General features: G+C 39.0%; 2 protein-coding genes and 2 long non-coding RNA genes across 5 annotated transcripts in view; 1 reads left to right on the top strand and 3 right to left on the bottom strand.

Annotated features, from left to right (window-relative positions):
* Window positions 1–19,458, bottom strand: part of LOC139958476 (uncharacterized) — a 324,735-nt gene that overhangs the window by 58,865 nt on the left and 246,412 nt on the right. The window lies entirely within an intron of this gene.
* The window catches only part of LOC139958443 (uncharacterized), an 81,696-nt gene that overhangs the window by 53,747 nt on the left and 8,491 nt on the right, over window positions 1–19,458 (top strand). Inside the window, exons 11-14 of the mRNA XM_071955526.1 lie at window positions 14,064–14,180; window positions 16,245–16,378; window positions 17,282–17,437; window positions 18,457–18,838. Of these exons, the coding sequence (XP_071811627.1) occupies window positions 14,064–14,180; window positions 16,245–16,378; window positions 17,282–17,437; window positions 18,457–18,838 (789 nt within the window). The remainder of the gene's footprint in view (window positions 1–14,063; window positions 14,181–16,244; window positions 16,379–17,281; window positions 17,438–18,456; window positions 18,839–19,458) is intronic.
* LOC139958470 (uncharacterized) lies at window positions 3,576–10,223 on the bottom strand. Of its 2 annotated transcripts, XR_011789797.1 has the most exons (3): window positions 9,137–10,143; window positions 7,232–7,452; window positions 3,576–6,512 (listed from the first exon to the last, which is right to left on the bottom strand). It is a non-coding gene; the product is annotated as an uncharacterized lncRNA (long non-coding RNA). The 2 variants fall into 2 exon arrangements; XR_011789796.1 differs by having other exon boundaries at window positions 7,232–10,223.
* Window positions 11,447–13,079, bottom strand: LOC139958455 (uncharacterized). The gene has a single exon (XM_071955545.1). The coding sequence runs from the start codon at window positions 13,067–13,069 to the stop codon at window positions 11,798–11,800; it is 1,272 nt and encodes a 423-aa protein (XP_071811646.1). The 5' UTR covers window positions 13,070–13,079; the 3' UTR covers window positions 11,447–11,797.

The raw sequence follows: 19,458 nt of genomic DNA, 5'->3' as shown, positions 1-19,458 counted from the left end.
TGTCATCGCCAACAAAATGTGACAAATGTCAATAGGTAGATGAGAGCGCCATAAAAAAGTAAATAATCGTAGTCAATAAGTAAAAAAAGTGATAAATAGCTGAAAAGGGCGCCAGCAGTCCATATGAGTCCGTTTGGGGGGGGGGGGCATCCGCCCCCTGACTGTATTGACGCTCCGCCACTGTTGGGAGCTCAGTGTAAGAAAAGAAGGGGGAGAGGGACGGTATTTTTTAACGGTTTGGGTGAGCGTCTGCAATGATTCGTAATGACATGTTATCGCAAGCGTTCAACATGCTCAAATAAAAAGAATGAATGAGGAGGAATTCATATCACTTTTTAATCATTTTTTGAAACAAATTGAGCGAATTGATCGCTAGTAATCTTGAAATTGGTTTTATCACGGTCATTGTCATGTTTCTCATATGTACCTTTCTCATATAAAAGAATTCTGTACGTAATGTTATCAGAAATATTTTTAAAATGACACCAAAGAGATTAAAAATTCTTTCGAATTTGTTAATAATATTGTCTTTTAAGAGACACCGTAGACACGTTGCTCGGTTGGGTTTACTGCAATAGTGGCAAATGGAGACCAATGTCCGCACTTAGTGGACCTAATGTTATAGTCGTGCATTGACCTTGAACAGAGGGGCCTACCGTGAAAACGTACGGAAAATTCATCCTTTTATATCTCAGCGAGACAATTCCACTGGATACAATAATAGGACTCAAAAGTCCTTAGATGTGGCCATCATAACAATCACAATAAAAGATATGTATGAAAAGCAGATTAAAGATATGATGGAAACTCAAATGTGGACCAAAAACACGATGTCCCTACGGATGCTGTTTAGTGACATTTACATAATTTGTGTGTAGTAGGTTCCGTAGCTCTTTTTTGGAAAAACTTTGTAATATGCTTAAAGTTGGTAGTTCATCCATGCTTTAGATTAATGAGAGACATAGATCATCACGTTTTATGAGGAGGGAGGCTATTTTTAAAAATCTGGGTAATAGGTACTGTAACTCTTTTCTTGGAGAAAGCTTGGAATATGCGGATAAGGAAGAAAGTTTCGAGTTCATCCCACGCATTAGATAAATGAGGGACCTAGTTCAGCACACTTTGCGAGGATATCTCATATATTAGGTGTAAGAGAAGCGGTGATTGTAAGGAAGGGAAGGGGAGAATGGGGGGGGTAAATGATGTAACCAGGGGGACCTAATAATTTTTCCTAAATGAGATTTAAAAAATTCATTAATGTAAGTAAATTTCATTACTGCCTGCTCTCGCTGATTTCTTTTAACCCTATAGAGCGGAGTGTGTGACGTGAAGAAGGGTAGGGCAGGATGGGGAAGGGATGATAAATGACGATGTAACCAGGGGGCTGATAATTCGTTCAATAACAGATTTGAAAATATATATATATGTAAGTTTATATCATTAATGCCTGCTGTCACTGATTTCTTTCAACCCTAAGTTACGCTTATCGGAAGACTATACGCCGATAATACAATTCTTTAACAAGGAGATGCCTCTAATTTATTAAACTGTGTAACTTTCACTAATCTATTTGGAAAAAATATGCTTTTAAGTTGAAAGAATCAGTAAGGATCAATTAAGTAGGTATAGGTGTCATCGCCAACAAAATGTGACAAATGTCAATAGGTAGATGAGAGCGCAATAAAAAAGTAAATAATCGCGAATAAATAAAAAGTGGTGAATAGCTGAAAAGGGCGCCAGCTTCCCATTTGAGTCCGCCCCCCGCCTGACTGTATGGACGCTCCGCCACTGCCTTTTATGACATTAGAAACACATACTGATATGAGATGAGTGTGGTATATATATACCTATACTGACGACTGATAACAGTATTATAGTGCATGTTCTAGCCTTTTGACATCGTATGAATCTAGCAGACAACGTACAGGTACCGTCTGGTACCATTATCCGTTTTGAGTGCTATTTAGGGGTTCTAGGACAAAATCCCCCGGACAAAATCCCCCCAGACAATATCCCCCTGACCCATACAAAGCCTGCCTGCAACAACCAGGGATGGCCCAGGTGTGACAGTCAAGGCATGGGACATTGCACTGGTTAGGGTACCGTTCAGGGGATTGGTCAGGGGACTGGTCAGGGTACTAGTGAGGGTACTGGCGAGTGTAACTGTGAGGGCTCCTGTTAGGGTACCTGTGAGGGTACCGGTCAAGGTACTGGTCAGGGTACCGGTCATCATACTGGTCACTCTACCAGTCAGGGTTCCACTCAGTGTACTGGTTAGGGTACTGGTCAGGATACCAGTCCGGATACTGGTCAGGGGACTGGTCGGGAGATCATTGAGAGTAATTGCGAGGCTACCTGTTAGTGTGGCCATGGGATATAGCTCCATGGTGTGACATTTAAGTGACCGGTCAAGGTACTGGTCAAATTACTGTTTAATGTACCAGTACTAGTAAGGGTACGTTTCAGAGTATGTGTCAGGGTGCCTTTCAGGATACCAGTTGGGATATCGGTCGAGGTACCGGCCGGGGTACTGGTCAGGGAGGGGTACCGGTGGGGGTAACTGTCAGGCTCACTATTAAGGTACCGGTCGGGGTATGGTCGGAGTACTGGTCCGGGAACCACTGAGAGTACCACTGAGAGTACCAATGGAAATACTGGTGAGGGTACCGAATGACGGTACTGGATGACGATACCGGGGACCGGGATGACGCATTTTTGTAAAGAATTGATGGGATTTTTTATACCTTGGGGAGATTTTGGCTTGGGTGGATTTTGTCCTAGGGGGATTTTGTCCAAGGGGATTTTGGCTCTGGGGGATTTTGTCCTAGGGGGACTTTGTCCTGTCACCTTATTTAGGTATTAGTATTGGACCAAAACAGTATTAATGTCGGCACGAAACAACCGTTAAAGAAAGCTCAAATGTTGTTTGTCCATCTCTAGCATCCCTGGTGGAACCATGGAAATATTTGAAAATTGTCAGCACTGTGGAAAGTCCCCAGACATTTTGATATGTTACCATTATAGTTAACAAATTGGGTAAAGCCTGTTCAGGGAATGATGATAAGCAGCCCCTCCACTTTTATGTTTTTGACAAAATACTATACCCTCAAAGCCAGATTTTTAAAGCAAAAAAATTATGGCTCAGGAACTAATGGTATACTGGCAGTTTTGAACTAAAATCGACAGTGAATGTTACATGAATTGCATCAGAACATAATTTAAGTAATGTATAAATGAATGCGCAGTTGCAACTGTTCACTGTATGTTTATTTTTTTCACTCCTCCGAGGAATACTGCTACAAACAGTCAAACAACAAACAATTTTCAATTGATCAGGAATACATCAGAAAGTGTCCCTTTCTGTACACTACTGTAGAGTATACTGTGTTGCTGACTCAAAACGTAAACAGAGATAGAGGCAGTGAATGTGATTGCTTAAAATTCATCAAAAATTGTTGAAGATTTGTTTTTTTTTAAACTTTTACCCAGAAATCTGGCTTATTACCAAATACATACAGTAGTGGAGATTAGCATGATATTAAAAGACGAGACACAATAAAAATTGTACAATCATATTCAAGCAGTTGATTGTATTTTCAATCCCAGTTTATATTTTCCACAAGATTTATTTCACATAAACCAGGATACTTGCACTATTTCATGACCTCAATTTACTGACCTCTCTCATACATGAGAAACATTTTGGGAACTAACTTATACCTCAAGTATTTATCTAGACTTACCAGTATAGGCTGTATCTAATACCGTAACCAATGCAAATTACCACAATATCATGGAGTTTCCATGCTTGGAGGGACAAAATTATACACAATACCCCTGGATTGCACAATTTCATACCTATAGTTACAAATGTTGTGGTTTTACAGTATGTTTCATTGGGCTGCACTAGGTTTCCATGACATTGGTGCTAGTTGCATGTGCCTTTGTTGTATTCACTCCCCTCAATTTTGAGGGGAAAAAATTTAATTTTGTTAAAAGAATAAACTGGTTCTTGGTGTAATAAAAGACCAAAAGCTTTCAGTAATTAAGTCAGGCCTAACATTGTAAACTTTTCCCATAGCATAACCCCTGAACCCCACTTGTAGAATTGTGAAAGTGTGGTTCAGAAACAATGCAGTGTACCCCTGGAGATTTTGTGGGATAAAAGTTTGAAAGATTTATATAATAGTAATCTGCTTAACAAATACCCTTAGTCCTGCACAAGTATCTGTGTGGTGGTTGTTTAAAATTACTGTACTATGGCTTGCTGATCTTGCTTGGCAGGGTTCAGTTTCTTCCGGAAGAAACCTATTTCTTCCGGGGACGTGGAAGAAACTGGAAGAAACCTGTTTCTTCCAGGTTTCTTCCAGTTTCTTCCGGAAGAAACTGGAAGAAACCGGAAGAAACTGGAAGAAACTGTGAAAATTGGCATATAGGCAGCACAACCCACATACATGATAAAGAGACAAATAGTTCACCATCATCTGACTGAAATGCATACCATTGAAGCCATCAAAATATGATATTTTTGTTTTTATTATAATTTTTGGTTGTTTTTCTACACCAAAAGATGTTTGCTTATAAATCACAATATTGAAGGACTACTTATCATCTCGGGATCCCCCCATCAACCAGAATTGCATAACTGGCCATACTGTATGAATGATTAACCTGGATTGGCCCATGCACTGAGGATTTAATGCAATGAACACCAAGAAAATAGCCGAACAATATCTGTTAGATTTAGGCAACAGCTTAATTTCTCTAACTCCCTAAATTACAACTTGTAGTTAACAGGAGGACTTGTCATCCCAACAGCAAAAAGAACAAACATCCACAATTAAAGACATTGAAGACTCGCCTCAAACCGTGTGCGGCCATCTGAAAAGTTAACTTTCCGTTGCTTGCAAGTGATGTTTTGTTTGTGTCACTACAGCAATGAAACGTGATACCTTGTTATCTTTAGCTGGACCTGAGATGTCCATCTCTGCATTGTTTGTATAGACTGTGCTGTTGGTACTGATCGCAGCTGTATGTACTGACTATACTAGTGTATAATTACCGATGGTAGCAGGCTGTGTGTGTATTTTCTGTGATCGATGGTGGTGTCTAACACTTCTGTTACACCTCATTCGAAACTAGGTCAGATTACCGGCATTATACGTTTCTTTTTGCGTGAGTCTACACACCCTTTAACCACAGCTGGCCACGAGCCAGCCCTCATTTCACACTACAACTTCCAGTCGAATCTGTAACCCTCATGTCTTGAGTTCAATCTCCACAAAATATAGCCACAGTGGTCAATGTAATTGTAGTAATGAGGGTGCATTGTAGTAGGCCTACACTAGTTTCCAGGGAACACTTGCCCCGCCACTCAGAAACTAGTTTTAACTAAGAACTGGGTTATGATCAGGACCATTCTGGTCTGCAAAATATTGTTTGCCCATAGTTGTTCCCTGAATTGTCCGATGCAAGTAGCCTAGTACTATATTGTGTACAGTATGTGCTGGAAGCAGGTCATGTGCTCCAAACCTAGATATAGACTACATAGATAACACTATAGTGCTTCTTGTCCATTTATTACATAAATAGAAATCATTCCAGGTTGTTATGAAACTTTATCAACAGTTTTTCCCCAAAAATGAGTTTCTTCCGTTTTGTCCGGAAGAAACTGGAAGAAACCTATTTCTTCCGGGTGGAAAAAACCGCGGTTTATTCCGCGGTTTTTTCCACCCCCGGAAGAAACCTGCGAACCCTGTCAATGCTTGGAATACAAAATTAAAACATCTTAAAACATGAGAAATGCATTTAAGAACAGTTAAAGCAAGGTAAGGCAGCAAAATATCCAGTAACCTCAACACTTAAGCATCAGGACCACTTCAGTTGTATAACAAGTTCCATGTTCTTGACAAGCAGCTGCAAATGTTCCCTAATACTTACAAAAACATGTAGTGCCACAATGTCACCAAACTAAAATATTTCAAGAAGTACATTGCAAAAGAATGAGTCCATTTATACAGTTAAATATGTAGAAGACTTCCCATGAAGACTGGTCTGCATTCTCTTGGTTCTGTCTGCTTGAAGCTTATAATATTAATTTCCTCTATCTTTTATATGGTGTAACAGTGTAACATATCCTGGAACTAGTTAGTTTTCTGTTACTGCTCTGCATTTATGTGAAGCAAATACTACATTACTGTGCCAATCCAACAACTACTCCCAGCAACTTCCTAACTCCATTGAAAGATGTGATGTGTCCCAGAGGATATACATGAGATGTGTGAATCTACTTCGCGATTTACAGGACATACTTTTGCTTTGCTTGGCATCGGCTTCTATGCAAGCTTTTAATTGATAAGCCCAACAAGGAGCTACTGTATACCACTATGTACAGCATGATGAAAAGCTTGGTTGATGATTGTATTCACCCCACTGTAAACTGTGTGATAATCTTGCCTGGCATTTCTAATTAGAGCATATCCTTTGCTGTATTAGCCTGTAGATCTATCCATCTGTTGGTACAAAAAGAAAAGCTTTCTCTTAAAGATATGCTGATTTGGTCCCAATTATAGCACGCGCAATATAGCTTGGAATGTTTTGCGATTACCGATTAGACCTCACATGACCTCACACTCTACAAATTATGAAAACAATGAACTGCTTTACAAAACTAAATCTCCTGTAATTCAGCCAATATTTTAATCATCTCACAACCTTTCATATATACTATTTTCACTGTAAATTTCAATTCGTTTATCCATCCCATTTTGTTCCCATTAATTCTTGATTCATCTTGCCTTGTATACAACATTACACATTTTATTTATGCAGCCATGCATTCAATTGGAGCTGAAACAGCTCCCTACCATAGCAAGTGCTATTAAAAGTTGCATGTCATTCAAGCTTTACCAATTGTAAAGATTTCAAAATTTAAATATGCATGTACATTTTATGTGGACCTAGCCTGACAATTTGGTGTTGTCTTGCATTGACCTTTAAGATTAAAAACCAGTGAGTGGATATAGTTCTAGTGTAGTTAAATACTATGGAGATAGAGTAAAAGATACCACCACATTAACCAGATATACACAAGTTTTCATCCCTTCTGATTGTTTCTTTCTTCATTCCATAACTTTGGAATAAATTACCTCAGTTGTTACTCGTATTTGAGATAATAGAGTCCTATGGAATCAAGTTGATGCGATGTCAAACCTACAGAATATTAACTTACTTTTTGGTTAATTCAGAAAATATCTTCCGTTTTGCTGTCAATGATGCAGTAGGTCACCCCATCAGTTTGTCCCAGACGGCATCTGTGCTCTAGCTATGATTGCTACCGTTCCAACATTGACTTTTTCACTGCATGGCAGCTTCATCGTACAGTGTTATTCCTTTGGATAGTGGGATGTTGTCATTCATCTTGAGATTGAGAATGTTGATCATCAAATTTGTCTGAGAAAACATTAACAGTGCCAATCAAATAAATATCAAATGGTCAGAGTGTAGATGTGCATTATTTCAATTTTTATTGTACACTTCTCTCCAATATATTTTGGGCAATACAGAGCTCAGATCTTTAACACTGAATATTGCACATTTAGTCAACTTGGTATTACTTATGGATCTAAATAGACTTAACAAAATGACTTACAGTATATGCAAGGGAAGGGATAGAAGGCTTTATCAAATTTTTGTGTTATATAGATTTTTGGAGGATGTTAACTTTTAATTAGGTGCACTCAGCTTTTGTAATAGTTACATTATGGAAATGTACTGACTCAATAACCTTTTGGATGCATGGCATTGTTATTTTGTACAAATTTTGGCTAGTTATAAATAAGACACTTGAAACACAATGCATCACTTGAGAGATTTAGATTAAAGGTATTCTGCATTGGCCCAAATTTGATGCTGGATTTTCTAGTGATATATCCTTTAACTGTTTTTATTGATACCCTCACTGGGATATTCAGACATCTTACAGTACAGTGGTGTTTAGAATGTCTGAGAATATTTTGGAGAGTAAAGACTTCCAAGAACCTTTTGAAAAGTTCTAACAATTATAGCATCTCTTATTCAATACAGGCTACTTGTAAGTTACATTTGCATGGTGACTTCAGTCTCTAATAATCTAGGCATAGCTACTGTACAGTATAGTAAAGGCTTCATAATTGACGCACCTCCGTAATTGACGCATTATTACTAGCAACGATGCAGCAGGCCACCTAAACTTTTTTGCAGTCAAACAGAATTACATATTTCATGAGTTTGAATCCATTTGAGGTATTTGCTGACCAAATTGTGGTATTTTTTAAGCTTTTAACACCCTCCCCCCCCCCCCCAGTTTTGCACGTTTTTTGGCCATTTGGAAATCTTACACCCTTAAAATACCCAACATTACCTCAATATGAAAACACTACTCTCTGGGACATGACCTGTCAAAGCTTAGTGGCTCAGAGCATAGCAAACAGCATCTAAAGTCAATGGATGTATACTAAGGCCTACACTACAGTTAGCTTATCGACGAATGTGTCAATTTAGGGGTATGAAAGAACTTGACACGGCAGACATTTTGTGGTCAAATTCTGCTCAATTGTACGGTGCATAAGCACAGAACCTTAAATATTTTGAGATCAGAACATTTCTGAGGAACTACACATATGAAAAACACATACAGTTGAGTAATTTGGATTTTTCATTGATAGATATCATTGATCAAATCCTTAAGTGCGTCAATTATAAGCCCACCATGCTACAGTATTTGGTCATGATTAGGGCAATGTACAGTAACATAATTGTCCAGCAAAATCTAAGGCCATATATGATACATACATGCACAGTAGGCTAAGAAGTTAAGCTGACCTACTTGAAATCTAATTTCTCTGGCAGTTGGTATTAATTTGTAGCTCAAACTACAGACCAGTTTACCCTTGACCCAATGCTAAGGTATTGTTAGGACTTGGACTATGGCCCTAGGCTACAGCCGAACGTAGGCTAGGCCTTACAAGTTTTAGGCTACAAGCTAGACTATTGAAATATGGGTATGAACAAATAACGTGAAGGCGTATGCAACAACGTTATAATATCAACGTTATTAATATCACCAAACTTTATTGACTAATCTCATGGACCTTACCTGAAGTTGTTGGTGAGACGTTTTCGTGTTAACGGTACTTTTTTAAGAAAAAGTCAACAAGGAAAGAACCTGGGCACGAAAACCAAACTACCCGGCGAACGACTGACCCGATCTCAAGCCCAGTGCCCTTGCATCGAGAGGGAACAGATACTACACATCATCTAATATTAGCCGAAACTGTTATTGGGTTGCAAGCAATGCAGCCTACGGGTATGCGTTAGCCCTGGCGTATACAGTGTACACAGTGTAGAACGTATACACTGAATACAGGCTACTGCCGCTGTCAAGAAAACTACGGATGCCTGTACGTCAGGTCAACTTATATACCAACTGGGGGATATACTTTGAGAGCAAGACTTAGGTTTACCGTAAGGGTTTGACCAATTGGATTTTTCCTTGCCAAATGACCCAAAAAGTAGGTAGCAACTTATAACGACTGATATGCAGTCCTAGTACCATAAGGTATACTGATGTAAAATTTCAAGTTGATCCAATCATTTCACCTCAGGTAAACCTAAGCACCAACTTGGAGAAGTAAACGTAAATACCAATCCAGTGCTATATATATATATATATATATATATATATATATATATATATATATATATACATAGGCGTACGGGACCATTTCAGTTTGGGGGGGCAGAACTTTTTGTGCCCGAAAGTTCCCGTGACACTATCTAAGCGGAGCGCCACCATCGGTTGGCGCGTAGCGTACAAGAAAATTTTTGGCAAACAATGCCTCTCAGATTGCCGGAAACGGCACTTCTGAAGCCTTGCAAGTTGCATCTAAACATTCTTTATTTTATAATCTCACGTTTTAGAAATTTACACTTCCCCAAAATTTGGTAAATTAGAAGAAGAAAAAATGGTAACATCACTTTGAAGGGGAAAAATGGGACAGTATATTTTTTAAGCTCCTATTTAGTTACCTTATTTATTATTTTAACACAGTACTCAGCTACCGCCAGAAAAACATACAGGCGGGATAATGTCGCTGTGTCGGGTGAGACTGCAATTTGTCTCACAAAAACGTATAAAATAAAACAAAGAATATGATAAACCTGTACTTTTAGGCTTGTAGGCACTCCCCTCCCCCCCCCACCATCCATGAAAAAGAAAATGTTTCTTATATACACTCATGTCGGGATGTCCAGGTCAAGGGCGGCGGAAGCACTTTTAATCTGGGGGGGGGGGGGCACCGACATCAAAGGTCACTTTGCAGAAACTCGATTGGACTAATGCAGCCTTATATTTAGTACCCTTTATAACTCTTATTGTATTATCTTATTTGTGTTTACCGTCATCACTCCATCAACGCCCCCCCCCCAAAAAAAAAAAATATGGATACTAGCACTGCAATATCCAATGCGCAAATTGGGAAACAAGGAACACGTTTTCTTTTGAGACAAAATGAGGTGAAATCATGTTAGTTGCTAATGTAGGAGTCTTCCGAATAAGATTTTTTTTTCCTGTTAATATCTTAACAATTTTTTTCCATTTGAAATAGCTTTGAGTTTGACCCACAGAAATTCATTAAAAGTCACGGGCTTAGTCAGGATTTGCAAAGTTGTATGCACGACTATCTGAGCGGAGCGCCACCATCGGTTGGCGCGGAGCGTACTAGAAAATTTTTGGTTTTACAAACCCCTTAGATGGCCGGAAACGGCCCTTCCCGAGTGTTCATTCTGGTTCCCTGGCCTCTTGCTAACTTGAGGCACCTAAATTTGTATGTGAAAAAAGGCATATTTTTAACCTGAGGTAAAGTGGGGGGACACGTTCCCCCTGTGCCCCCCCCCCCCGGTTCCGCCGCCCTTGGTCCAGGTATACAATTGACTAGTTAGAAAAAAAGCATGCAAAAAGCGTGGTAGCCCAGATGAACTGCGCTTACGGTGGTGCTACACGGAAATATTCGGGCATCATGATGCTAAATAAAGAAAATCATGGAATTGTCGGGCAAAAATTTGAAAAAGATTCGGGCAAGCTACTGCATATTTATATATATATTTCCAGAGGACAAGAAATTCGGGCAAAAGTCCTGAAAATTCGGGCAGCCTAAGAGGAGAAAAAAAAATGTATATATATATATTTTTTTTCTCCTCTTAGGCTGCCCGAATTTTTCAGGACTTTTGCCCGAATTTCTTGTTCACTGGAAATTTGGGGGGGCAGTCTGCCCCCTCTGCCCCCCCGCCTCGTACGCCTATGTATATATATTTATATATATATATATATATAAATCTATATCTATCTATATATATATATATATATATATATATATATATATATATATATATATATATAAATTGAAAACACCACAGACTTTAACTTATACATCTATTTACCAAAATTGATACAAAAAGAACGACATGTTTCGAAAGTAGCGACTTTCATCATCAGGTTACATACGCAAAATGAACAAGTAATAGCAGACAAATGTACACTAGCAATAACACACAAGGAAAAGTAGATTAACTCAACAAAGATAACACTGGACAGTCAAGCTGCTTGTTGAGATTAGGTTTATCCCAATTGATATGTAGACTTTCTTTGATCCTAAGCTGGAGTTTAGTGGGAGCGGAGTCGATAATTTTGAATGAGTTGTTGTCACATAGTCGCTTACAGTTGGGAAATTTAGCTAAGTGTTTGTAAATATGTGAATTCTTATCGGTTTTTTAAATGCTCAGAAATCCGTGTAGAAAGGTGCCTATGGGTTTCCCCTATATAACAAGCATTACAGCTTGTGCAGATGAATTTATAGACCACACGAGATTTAAGGTATGATGGAATCATGTCTTTTACTACACACATATTTCGAACTTTAAATGAGATAAACACTAATTTGACATCAATGTCTGTACAATGCGATTTGATCAACTGTCTGACTTTGTTCTGAGCATGACCAGAGAAATTACCAATGTACGGGAGCTTGTAAAATCTGGTATTGTGAGAAACCGGGTCAATGATATTTTTCGGTGACACCTTGTTTTGTAAATACGATTTCACAACTTTGTCAATTAAGTGAGAGGGGAACTGATTTTTGCCGAGTGTGGATATAAGTCCTTTTAGGTCGAGGTCAAATCCTTTCCAAGAGTTGTTGACCTTGTACATTCTATCCACTAACGTTTTAATGAGACCAATTTTGTAAGAAAACGGAATGAAACTGAAAAAATTGGTTAGTAACCCTGAGTACGTAGGTTTATGATAAACGGAAGTATTGCAATGACCAGTGTTGCTGACAAGCACATCCAAAAATGGTAGCGTACTGTCTTTTTGCTTCTCAATAGTGAATTTTATGTTAGGGTGCCGAGTATTGATAAATTGAAGGAAATCGATGGCTTCACCCTCATTTCGGAAAAGACAGAAAATATCGTCAACATATCTGCGGTAGTGATAAGGTTTGAATGGGGCAGATGAATTATTCAGAAATTGTTTCTCCAAATGACCCATGAAGAGATTTGCCAACACCGGTGCTAATGGTGAACCCATTGCCACACCGTCCACTTGATCATAGTAATTACCATTGAATAAAAAATGCGTTTGTGAGGTAGCAAACATGAATAGTTTCTGGAGATCCCGCCTTTCAATACCAATGCCTGGATTGTTATACATTATGGCATCGATTGCAATATCAACAGTTTCAGAAAGTGGGATGTTGGTAAATAAACTAACTACATCGTATGATACCATGTAATGATCAGATATGTCCATAGATGTAATTTCCTGGACAAAAGAGAAAGAATCCTGAGTGCAATAATCGAGACAAATGTTGGGAGATATAAGATCACTCAAAAACTTTGCCAAATTATAATTATAAGTACCAATACTTGAAACAATAGGACGAAAAGTAGGAAATGAATTGTTGTTAGTACATTTGTGAGTTTTAGGCAGTCCATAAATTCTGGCAGGATGAGATCCTGTAGGGTAAATGTTCATGTAAGTGTCCTCCGGGAAAAACCTTGAGCCCTTGAGCTTTCTTAGAAATCTTTGTAGCTGTCCTTCTCTGCTTACAGACTACCTTTAATACCGAACATTATTTTTTCCTGATATATGTCGTGAATTTAGTGATTTCTTGAGAAAAAAAATTCTTTCTAGACTCGCTTCCTGGTTTTGGGTTCTGTTATGTAACGTTCTGTAACGCAATGTCCAGTTTACATGTGCTGACCAGTTGGTGGATTAAATTCACAATTAAATAAACAACTGATAAAACTCTCTTCTAAAGCTACAGTTTGCATTTTATCACTCAGACCAAACAATGCAAATATTTAATTCATATATTCTATAATGGCCAATCACTTAGATATTTGAACTAATTTGTTAAAACCAAATTACTACTCTTTATCATCAAGTTATTAAAAGTTTTTTATTTAATACAATTCATAAAAGCTTCCAATTTGTGTCCCACAAATTTACTGTAAGGCTTTCTTCGCCATTTTTCCGTATTCTCATCATTGTCATGGTGATAACAGTGGACTACACATAAAACAGATAAGGTTTCCATGTGTATTATTCTTTTCTGAGCTATACGCCCTGTTGTGTCACCAGAAATCTCGCTGCAGGGCAGAAAATTACTGGTATCGTGAAAACCACTTCAGATGCTATTTTTCCTGTACTGTCATATCCTGCTTTCAGAGCACTCGTACTGTCAGTATGAGCAGTATGAATATCATGCATTGTGTTTCTATCATATAAAGGTTAGGAACTGTTTGTACTGTCAGTACGTGTGTTTTAAAGCATGATATGTGATGACATTACAGAGTGGTATTAGCACTAGGAAATTATCCCCACTTGTTTTCAAGGAATGTGTGTTTGTGTCTGGAATCAGTGTCGCGAGCCTTTGGTATTTTTATGCAGTTTGTCTGTATGTGTTGACTGTTTAAGAACCGGTTTCTGTTCTAATTTTCCTTCTTGTTTGTCTTTCCTTTTGAAGCTTTCTGTGCAAAGGAGACTGTGAACAATACTTTAGCTGGTCAGCTAACATTTAATGATGTTAACATTGCTCAGAGGATCGATTCAGTCGAAGTTTGTCCCATCTATACTAGTGAAGGTGAGAGCAAAGTATCAATCGTGACAAAATCATTTGCATTCGAAACATAGTTAATGGCACAATAGCTGTGAAAAAAGTATTGTTTTAACTAAACACATGGATGTTCTTGACTGTTTCCAAAAAGTTTTTCTCAACATTCTTTCAATAGTATAATACATGGGTGTGTGAACCTGAAAGTCTGAAGAGGACAAGGAAAATATCTATTTCTATTGTGTGAGCAAACTCCTATAAGAGCAGGCGTCGTGGTTAAATGGCTAAAAGGTAATGGCTTGCGGTCTATGGATTGCAGCTTCAAGTCCTTGCCAGATCATTACTTCAAGTCCTGGCCAGATGATTACTTCAAGTCCTTTCCAGATCGTTACTTCAAGTCTTGGCCAGATCATTACTCCAAGTCCTGGCCAGATCATTACTTCAAGTCCTGGCCAGATCATTACTTCAAGTCCTGGCCAGATCATTACTTCAAGTCCTGGCCAGATCATTACTTCAAGTCCTGGCCAGATCATTACTTCAAGTCCTGGCCAGATCATTACTTCAAGTCCTGGCCAGATCATTACTTCAAGTCCTGGCCAGATCATTACTCCAAGTCCTGGCCAGATCATTACTTCAAGTCCTGGCCAGATCATTACTTCAAGTCCTTGCCAGATCATTACTTCAAGTCCTGGCCAGATCTTACTTCAGGTCCTGGCCAGATCATTACTTCAAGTCCTGGCCAGATCATTACTTCAAGTCCTGGCCAGATCATTACTTCAAGTCCTGGCCAGATTATTACTTCAAGTCCTGGCCAGATCATTACTTCAAGTCCTGGCCAGATCATTACTTCAAATCCTGGCCAGATCATTACTTCAAGTCCTGGCCAGATTATTACTTCAAGTCCTGGCCAGATCATTACTTCAAGTCCTGGTCAGATCATTACTTTAAGTCCTGGCCAGATCATTACTTCAAGTCCTTGCCAGATCATTACTTCAAGTCCTGGCCAGATCATTGTGTTGATCGTTGTGTCCTTAGCACTTTTATCTTCATTGCCTCTCTTTTACCCAAGTGTAGAAATATAGGGACCTAGCTGCCAAGAAGCTTGTAACTGTATTTGCATGCACTTGTTTGAGGCTGCGCTTGCTTTATGGGAAGTCCCCCAGTGGACACGTTGATGTGGAGCACTGTAGTGCCCCGCCAGAAGACAGTGTTTAAAATTGTGGGTGCGTGGGGTGTGTAGGGTGTGTTGGGTGTGTGACCAGGGGTGAAAGGGTGTAAAGACTTGCGCAAAAAGGAACATCTAATCCCAGTAATCTGACCTAGTTTCGAATGAGGTGTAACAGAAGTGTTAGACACCATTATCGATCCCAGAAAATACACACACAGCTTGCTATACTGTCGGTAATTAGACACTAGTGTACAGTCAATACATACAGCTGCTGTCAATACCCACAGCACAGTGCAAACGATACAGCGATAGACATCTCAGGTCCAGCTAAAGATAACAAGGTATCAGGTTTCATTACTGTCTGCATTTTGTAGTGACAAGAAGAAAACTTCACTTGCAAGCAACAGAAAGTTAACTATTTTACAATGGCCGCACGAGTTTGGGGCGAGTCTAATTCAATGCTTTTAACTGTTGTAAAAGTTGTGTTGAGATGCAAATTAGGCCTTGGCTTGTATTCAACTGTAATGAAATAAATTGACTTAACTTTATACTTGGAAGTAGACATTGCATGGTTTCAGTGTTGGGTCCAGTTTGTTCCCCTACAGCAGTGTACTGCAGTATTTGAAAGACCGCTAGGAAACCTAGCTAGGCTTGGTGTAAAGTATTTTGAAAAATATAGCTGATGACTCTTATTGCATGCACCGTCACATTGATTGGTTGAGCTGACTTTTTTTCCCCTTTTTTTCCCTTCCTTCCCCCCCCCCCCCCCTTCTTTTAGCCTTTGAAGAAGATCCTGCTAAGATTGAAACGTCAGGCCGACTTACTTTTACACATTCTCCTACACAGGCTCTTTAGTGGATAGGTAGTTTGCTAACAGTTTTATTTTATTTTTATATTTATTTTGACTTATTTATCGTCACATGCAGCTGGGACACCAAGAGCGTCCAGGGCCTGCATTGGAGACTTTGTTGACCCCAGCGTTTGGGCGGAAGAAGTACAAATAAACAATTGTTACAGGGAAGCTGATGATCAAGATCATAATCTCCAAGATTTGTCAGAGGTAAGTAGTGAGTGAATCAGAGAAGAAAATATAAGTTGAAAGGAGCCACAATGCCCTACCCCCACCCCCACCCCCACCCCCACCCCCACCCCCACCAGTTCAAGCTCAGTGCTACTCCATCTTATGTTATCCAACTTGTACTTAGTGGGAATACCACTAGTTCTTTGTTCAGATAGTACACCATTCAGAAGTCCACAAAATCCGTTTATGTGATGAATGTATAAGTATTACTAAGGGCTGGATAAATCAGTTGCAGGTAGAAAGCTGCACTGGATATGTTTTCGTGGAAGTCACAGCTGGTTCGAATCTCATTCTGGTCGGAAATGATCGACTTGCTTAATATGGTTTTCTTACAGCAAATGCAGATTTGAGATTAAAGATGCAGGATTCATACCAATTAATGTTCAGTATAGTGTTGAAAGTGCCATCTATGGTGGCACAAAGTGTGTGTATATAGTGTGCATGCATCCCCACATGCTGAAATGTGGGGTCCAGGAGTCCACTCAAGGGCTCCTTTGCAAGCCCATGGGCAAGATCAGAGCAGGGTGTCGAAGCTAGACAAAGTTCCAAGATGCTCCTAAAATTGTAAAGTATCTTGTTACCTTTCTGGAAGCAAATTGTGTGAATACGATGAGACCAACTGATCTGTATAGGCCTATACATATTTAAAAGAGTGTGTATTATAAGTTTGCTGTGTGTCACTGTGACAACTTTTAACGTAGAACATCCATATTGGATTAACCAACACTACTTTTTGGTTTTAAATGGAATATGATTTCAGATACTACTGTCTGCATGACAACAATCCAATGAGGTTGAGTAAGCTTTGTAAATTACTCGATTAATATTCTAAATGAAGTGACCAGTTTCTGCCTCGTCCTCTTTTATAATTATACCCTGTAGTATCTCGACGATAACCCTGTGACTAACGATAATGTGACAACCTTGTCACGTGACCTGGCTGATGTCACCAAAACGGATGATCTAGACAGGGATGATCTGGTGACAGTGGCAAAGCTTCTAGAAATGATTATTGTCTTGAACGTTTCTTTGCCTGAGGTATGTTAAGGATTTTTATTCTTTGCTCACGGAATAAGACAAAGAAATCTTTTTGATGATTGCATTGGTGTATGTTTGTGATGCTTTGGTTGTTAACTCTTTAATACAAAAGTTAAAGCTTGAATTTACACCATACTTGGTATGTGGATCCACCTAATTCAGTACAAAAACCACATTATTTTCTGCAGTGGTCAAAGGTCATTTTAGTTCACCAGAGGTCAAATTCTGAAAACATTTTTAACATGATAACTCCAAAAGTGAAAGATTTGGGTTTACTTCATACTACGTGGTATGTGGATCCACCTTATTCAGAACAATATTTATACTGTTTTCCAAAGCGGTCACTTGATGCCAAGAGAGATCAAAGTCTGTAAACTGTAAACAAAAAAATTGTTGGATGAACTTGACACTTTGAATATGTGGATCCTCCTTACTGAAGTGTCTGTGCTCAGTTTACAGTAAATGTGATTCTCGCGCAGTAATGTCAATGTGGCAAGGAATTACTAAGCCTCTTAGCTTTTCTAAGTTAAACTCTTTTGATGAATCGTTCTTCAAAATTGGGAGAACAATAGAGAATACAATCCCATTATTACACTCAGTCATTCATATTTGGTTGTATCCAGTGGTGGAGCGTCCATACAGTCAGGGGGCAGATGCCCCCCCCCCCCCGACGGACTCAAATGGACTGCTGGCGCCCTTTTCAGCATTTTACCACTTTTTACTTATTCGCGATTATTTACATTTTTATTGCTCTCTCATCTACCTATTAACATTTGTCACATTTTGTTGGCGATGACACCTATTTATTCTTCGTTTATCTGCAAATTGGCAAGGCCAGGAAAGGGTCATTTCCGGCGATCTATGAAGTATGTTTACTCAGAAATGTCTGTACGCTCCGCGCCAACCTGTGGCGTCGAAAGCGCATCTACGGACCATTCGCACCCACCTTAACCAAAACCCCTAGCTCTGCCACTGGTTGTATCATTCTGTATCTTTCTGCACTTTTGTTGACATTTTAGGTGACCAGAAACGTGATTGAAGTTGTAGATAATGTTCTTGACTTAGACGAGAATGTATACAACGAAAGCACACCTTTCGAGGCTCCTTCCAGAATCCTTCAAGCTTTGGAAACTCAGCTGACAAACTTACACCAACAAGCAGAAGATTTGAACTTCACAGAAGTCAGGGACAGTATCGCCGTGAGGGCTTTCACGGCAGATCAGAATACCTTTCTGTCAGAAATCACATTTGGGACGTTTTTCAATTCTAATACGAGGAATATTCAGGAAGATTTGGATGACAGCCTGATAAATGTCTTCAAAGATGCTGGTCCATCCATACTGGATGATGTAAAGGCCTCTATCACCCTGCCAACTAGTCTCCTAGATGCTATCCAGTATGGTAAGAAGCCTCATTCAAGTGGAAGGACCCTTGATATTGAAGTTGAACTGGTCTATTCCGTATGGTAGTGGCTAATTGGTTTGTCTCCAAAAAGGGAGGCTAATTGAGCTTGCTTTATCATGTAAATTGAGAAGATCAGAGTTTTGGGCTGGCTGAAAACTTCAGACATAATTGTACTCGTAAAATACTTATTAATAAACTTGAATTTATTGAAAATATTGAAAATTTTAAAACTGAGTGGGTGTGGGGTTCTTTTGTTGTTATTATTTTGTTTTGGTGAGAAAACTTCAATAATTATAATTTCCATATATGGTCACCATAGAGACGTCTTGATCACAAGAATTTCACTATACCGACAACAGGCACTTTCTATGAGCAGCTAGGCGGTAGGGGCATTTTTCATGGGAGTGAATGTGCTGTATAGCTTTCATTAAATCTGTTAATTATAAGTGAAGAAAAAAGGCAGGAACAGTAACCAGATAATATTTCCTTTCGCAGATTTTGGATTAAACCTCGTAAGTCTTCAGCAAACTTTTTCCGTCCTTGTGTAAATTAGCCTTTTTAGCCATTTTTTTTAGCCTCTGAAGAAGATCCTGCTTGGATCGAAACGTCAGGCCAAC

This window comes from Apostichopus japonicus, chromosome 18, assembly GCF_037975245.1.
Source record: "Apostichopus japonicus isolate 1M-3 chromosome 18, ASM3797524v1, whole genome shotgun sequence".
Classification (NCBI taxonomy): Eukaryota; Metazoa; Echinodermata; class Holothuroidea; order Aspidochirotida; family Stichopodidae; genus Apostichopus; species Apostichopus japonicus.
This window is presented reverse-complemented; position numbering and strand designations above follow the sequence as displayed.

What these genes read in the sequence shown, in the direction of transcription:
- LOC139958455 (XM_071955545.1), bottom strand. Translation starts at nt 13,069, where the DNA reads ATGAACATTTACCCTACAGGATCTCATCCTGCCAGAATTTATGGACTG.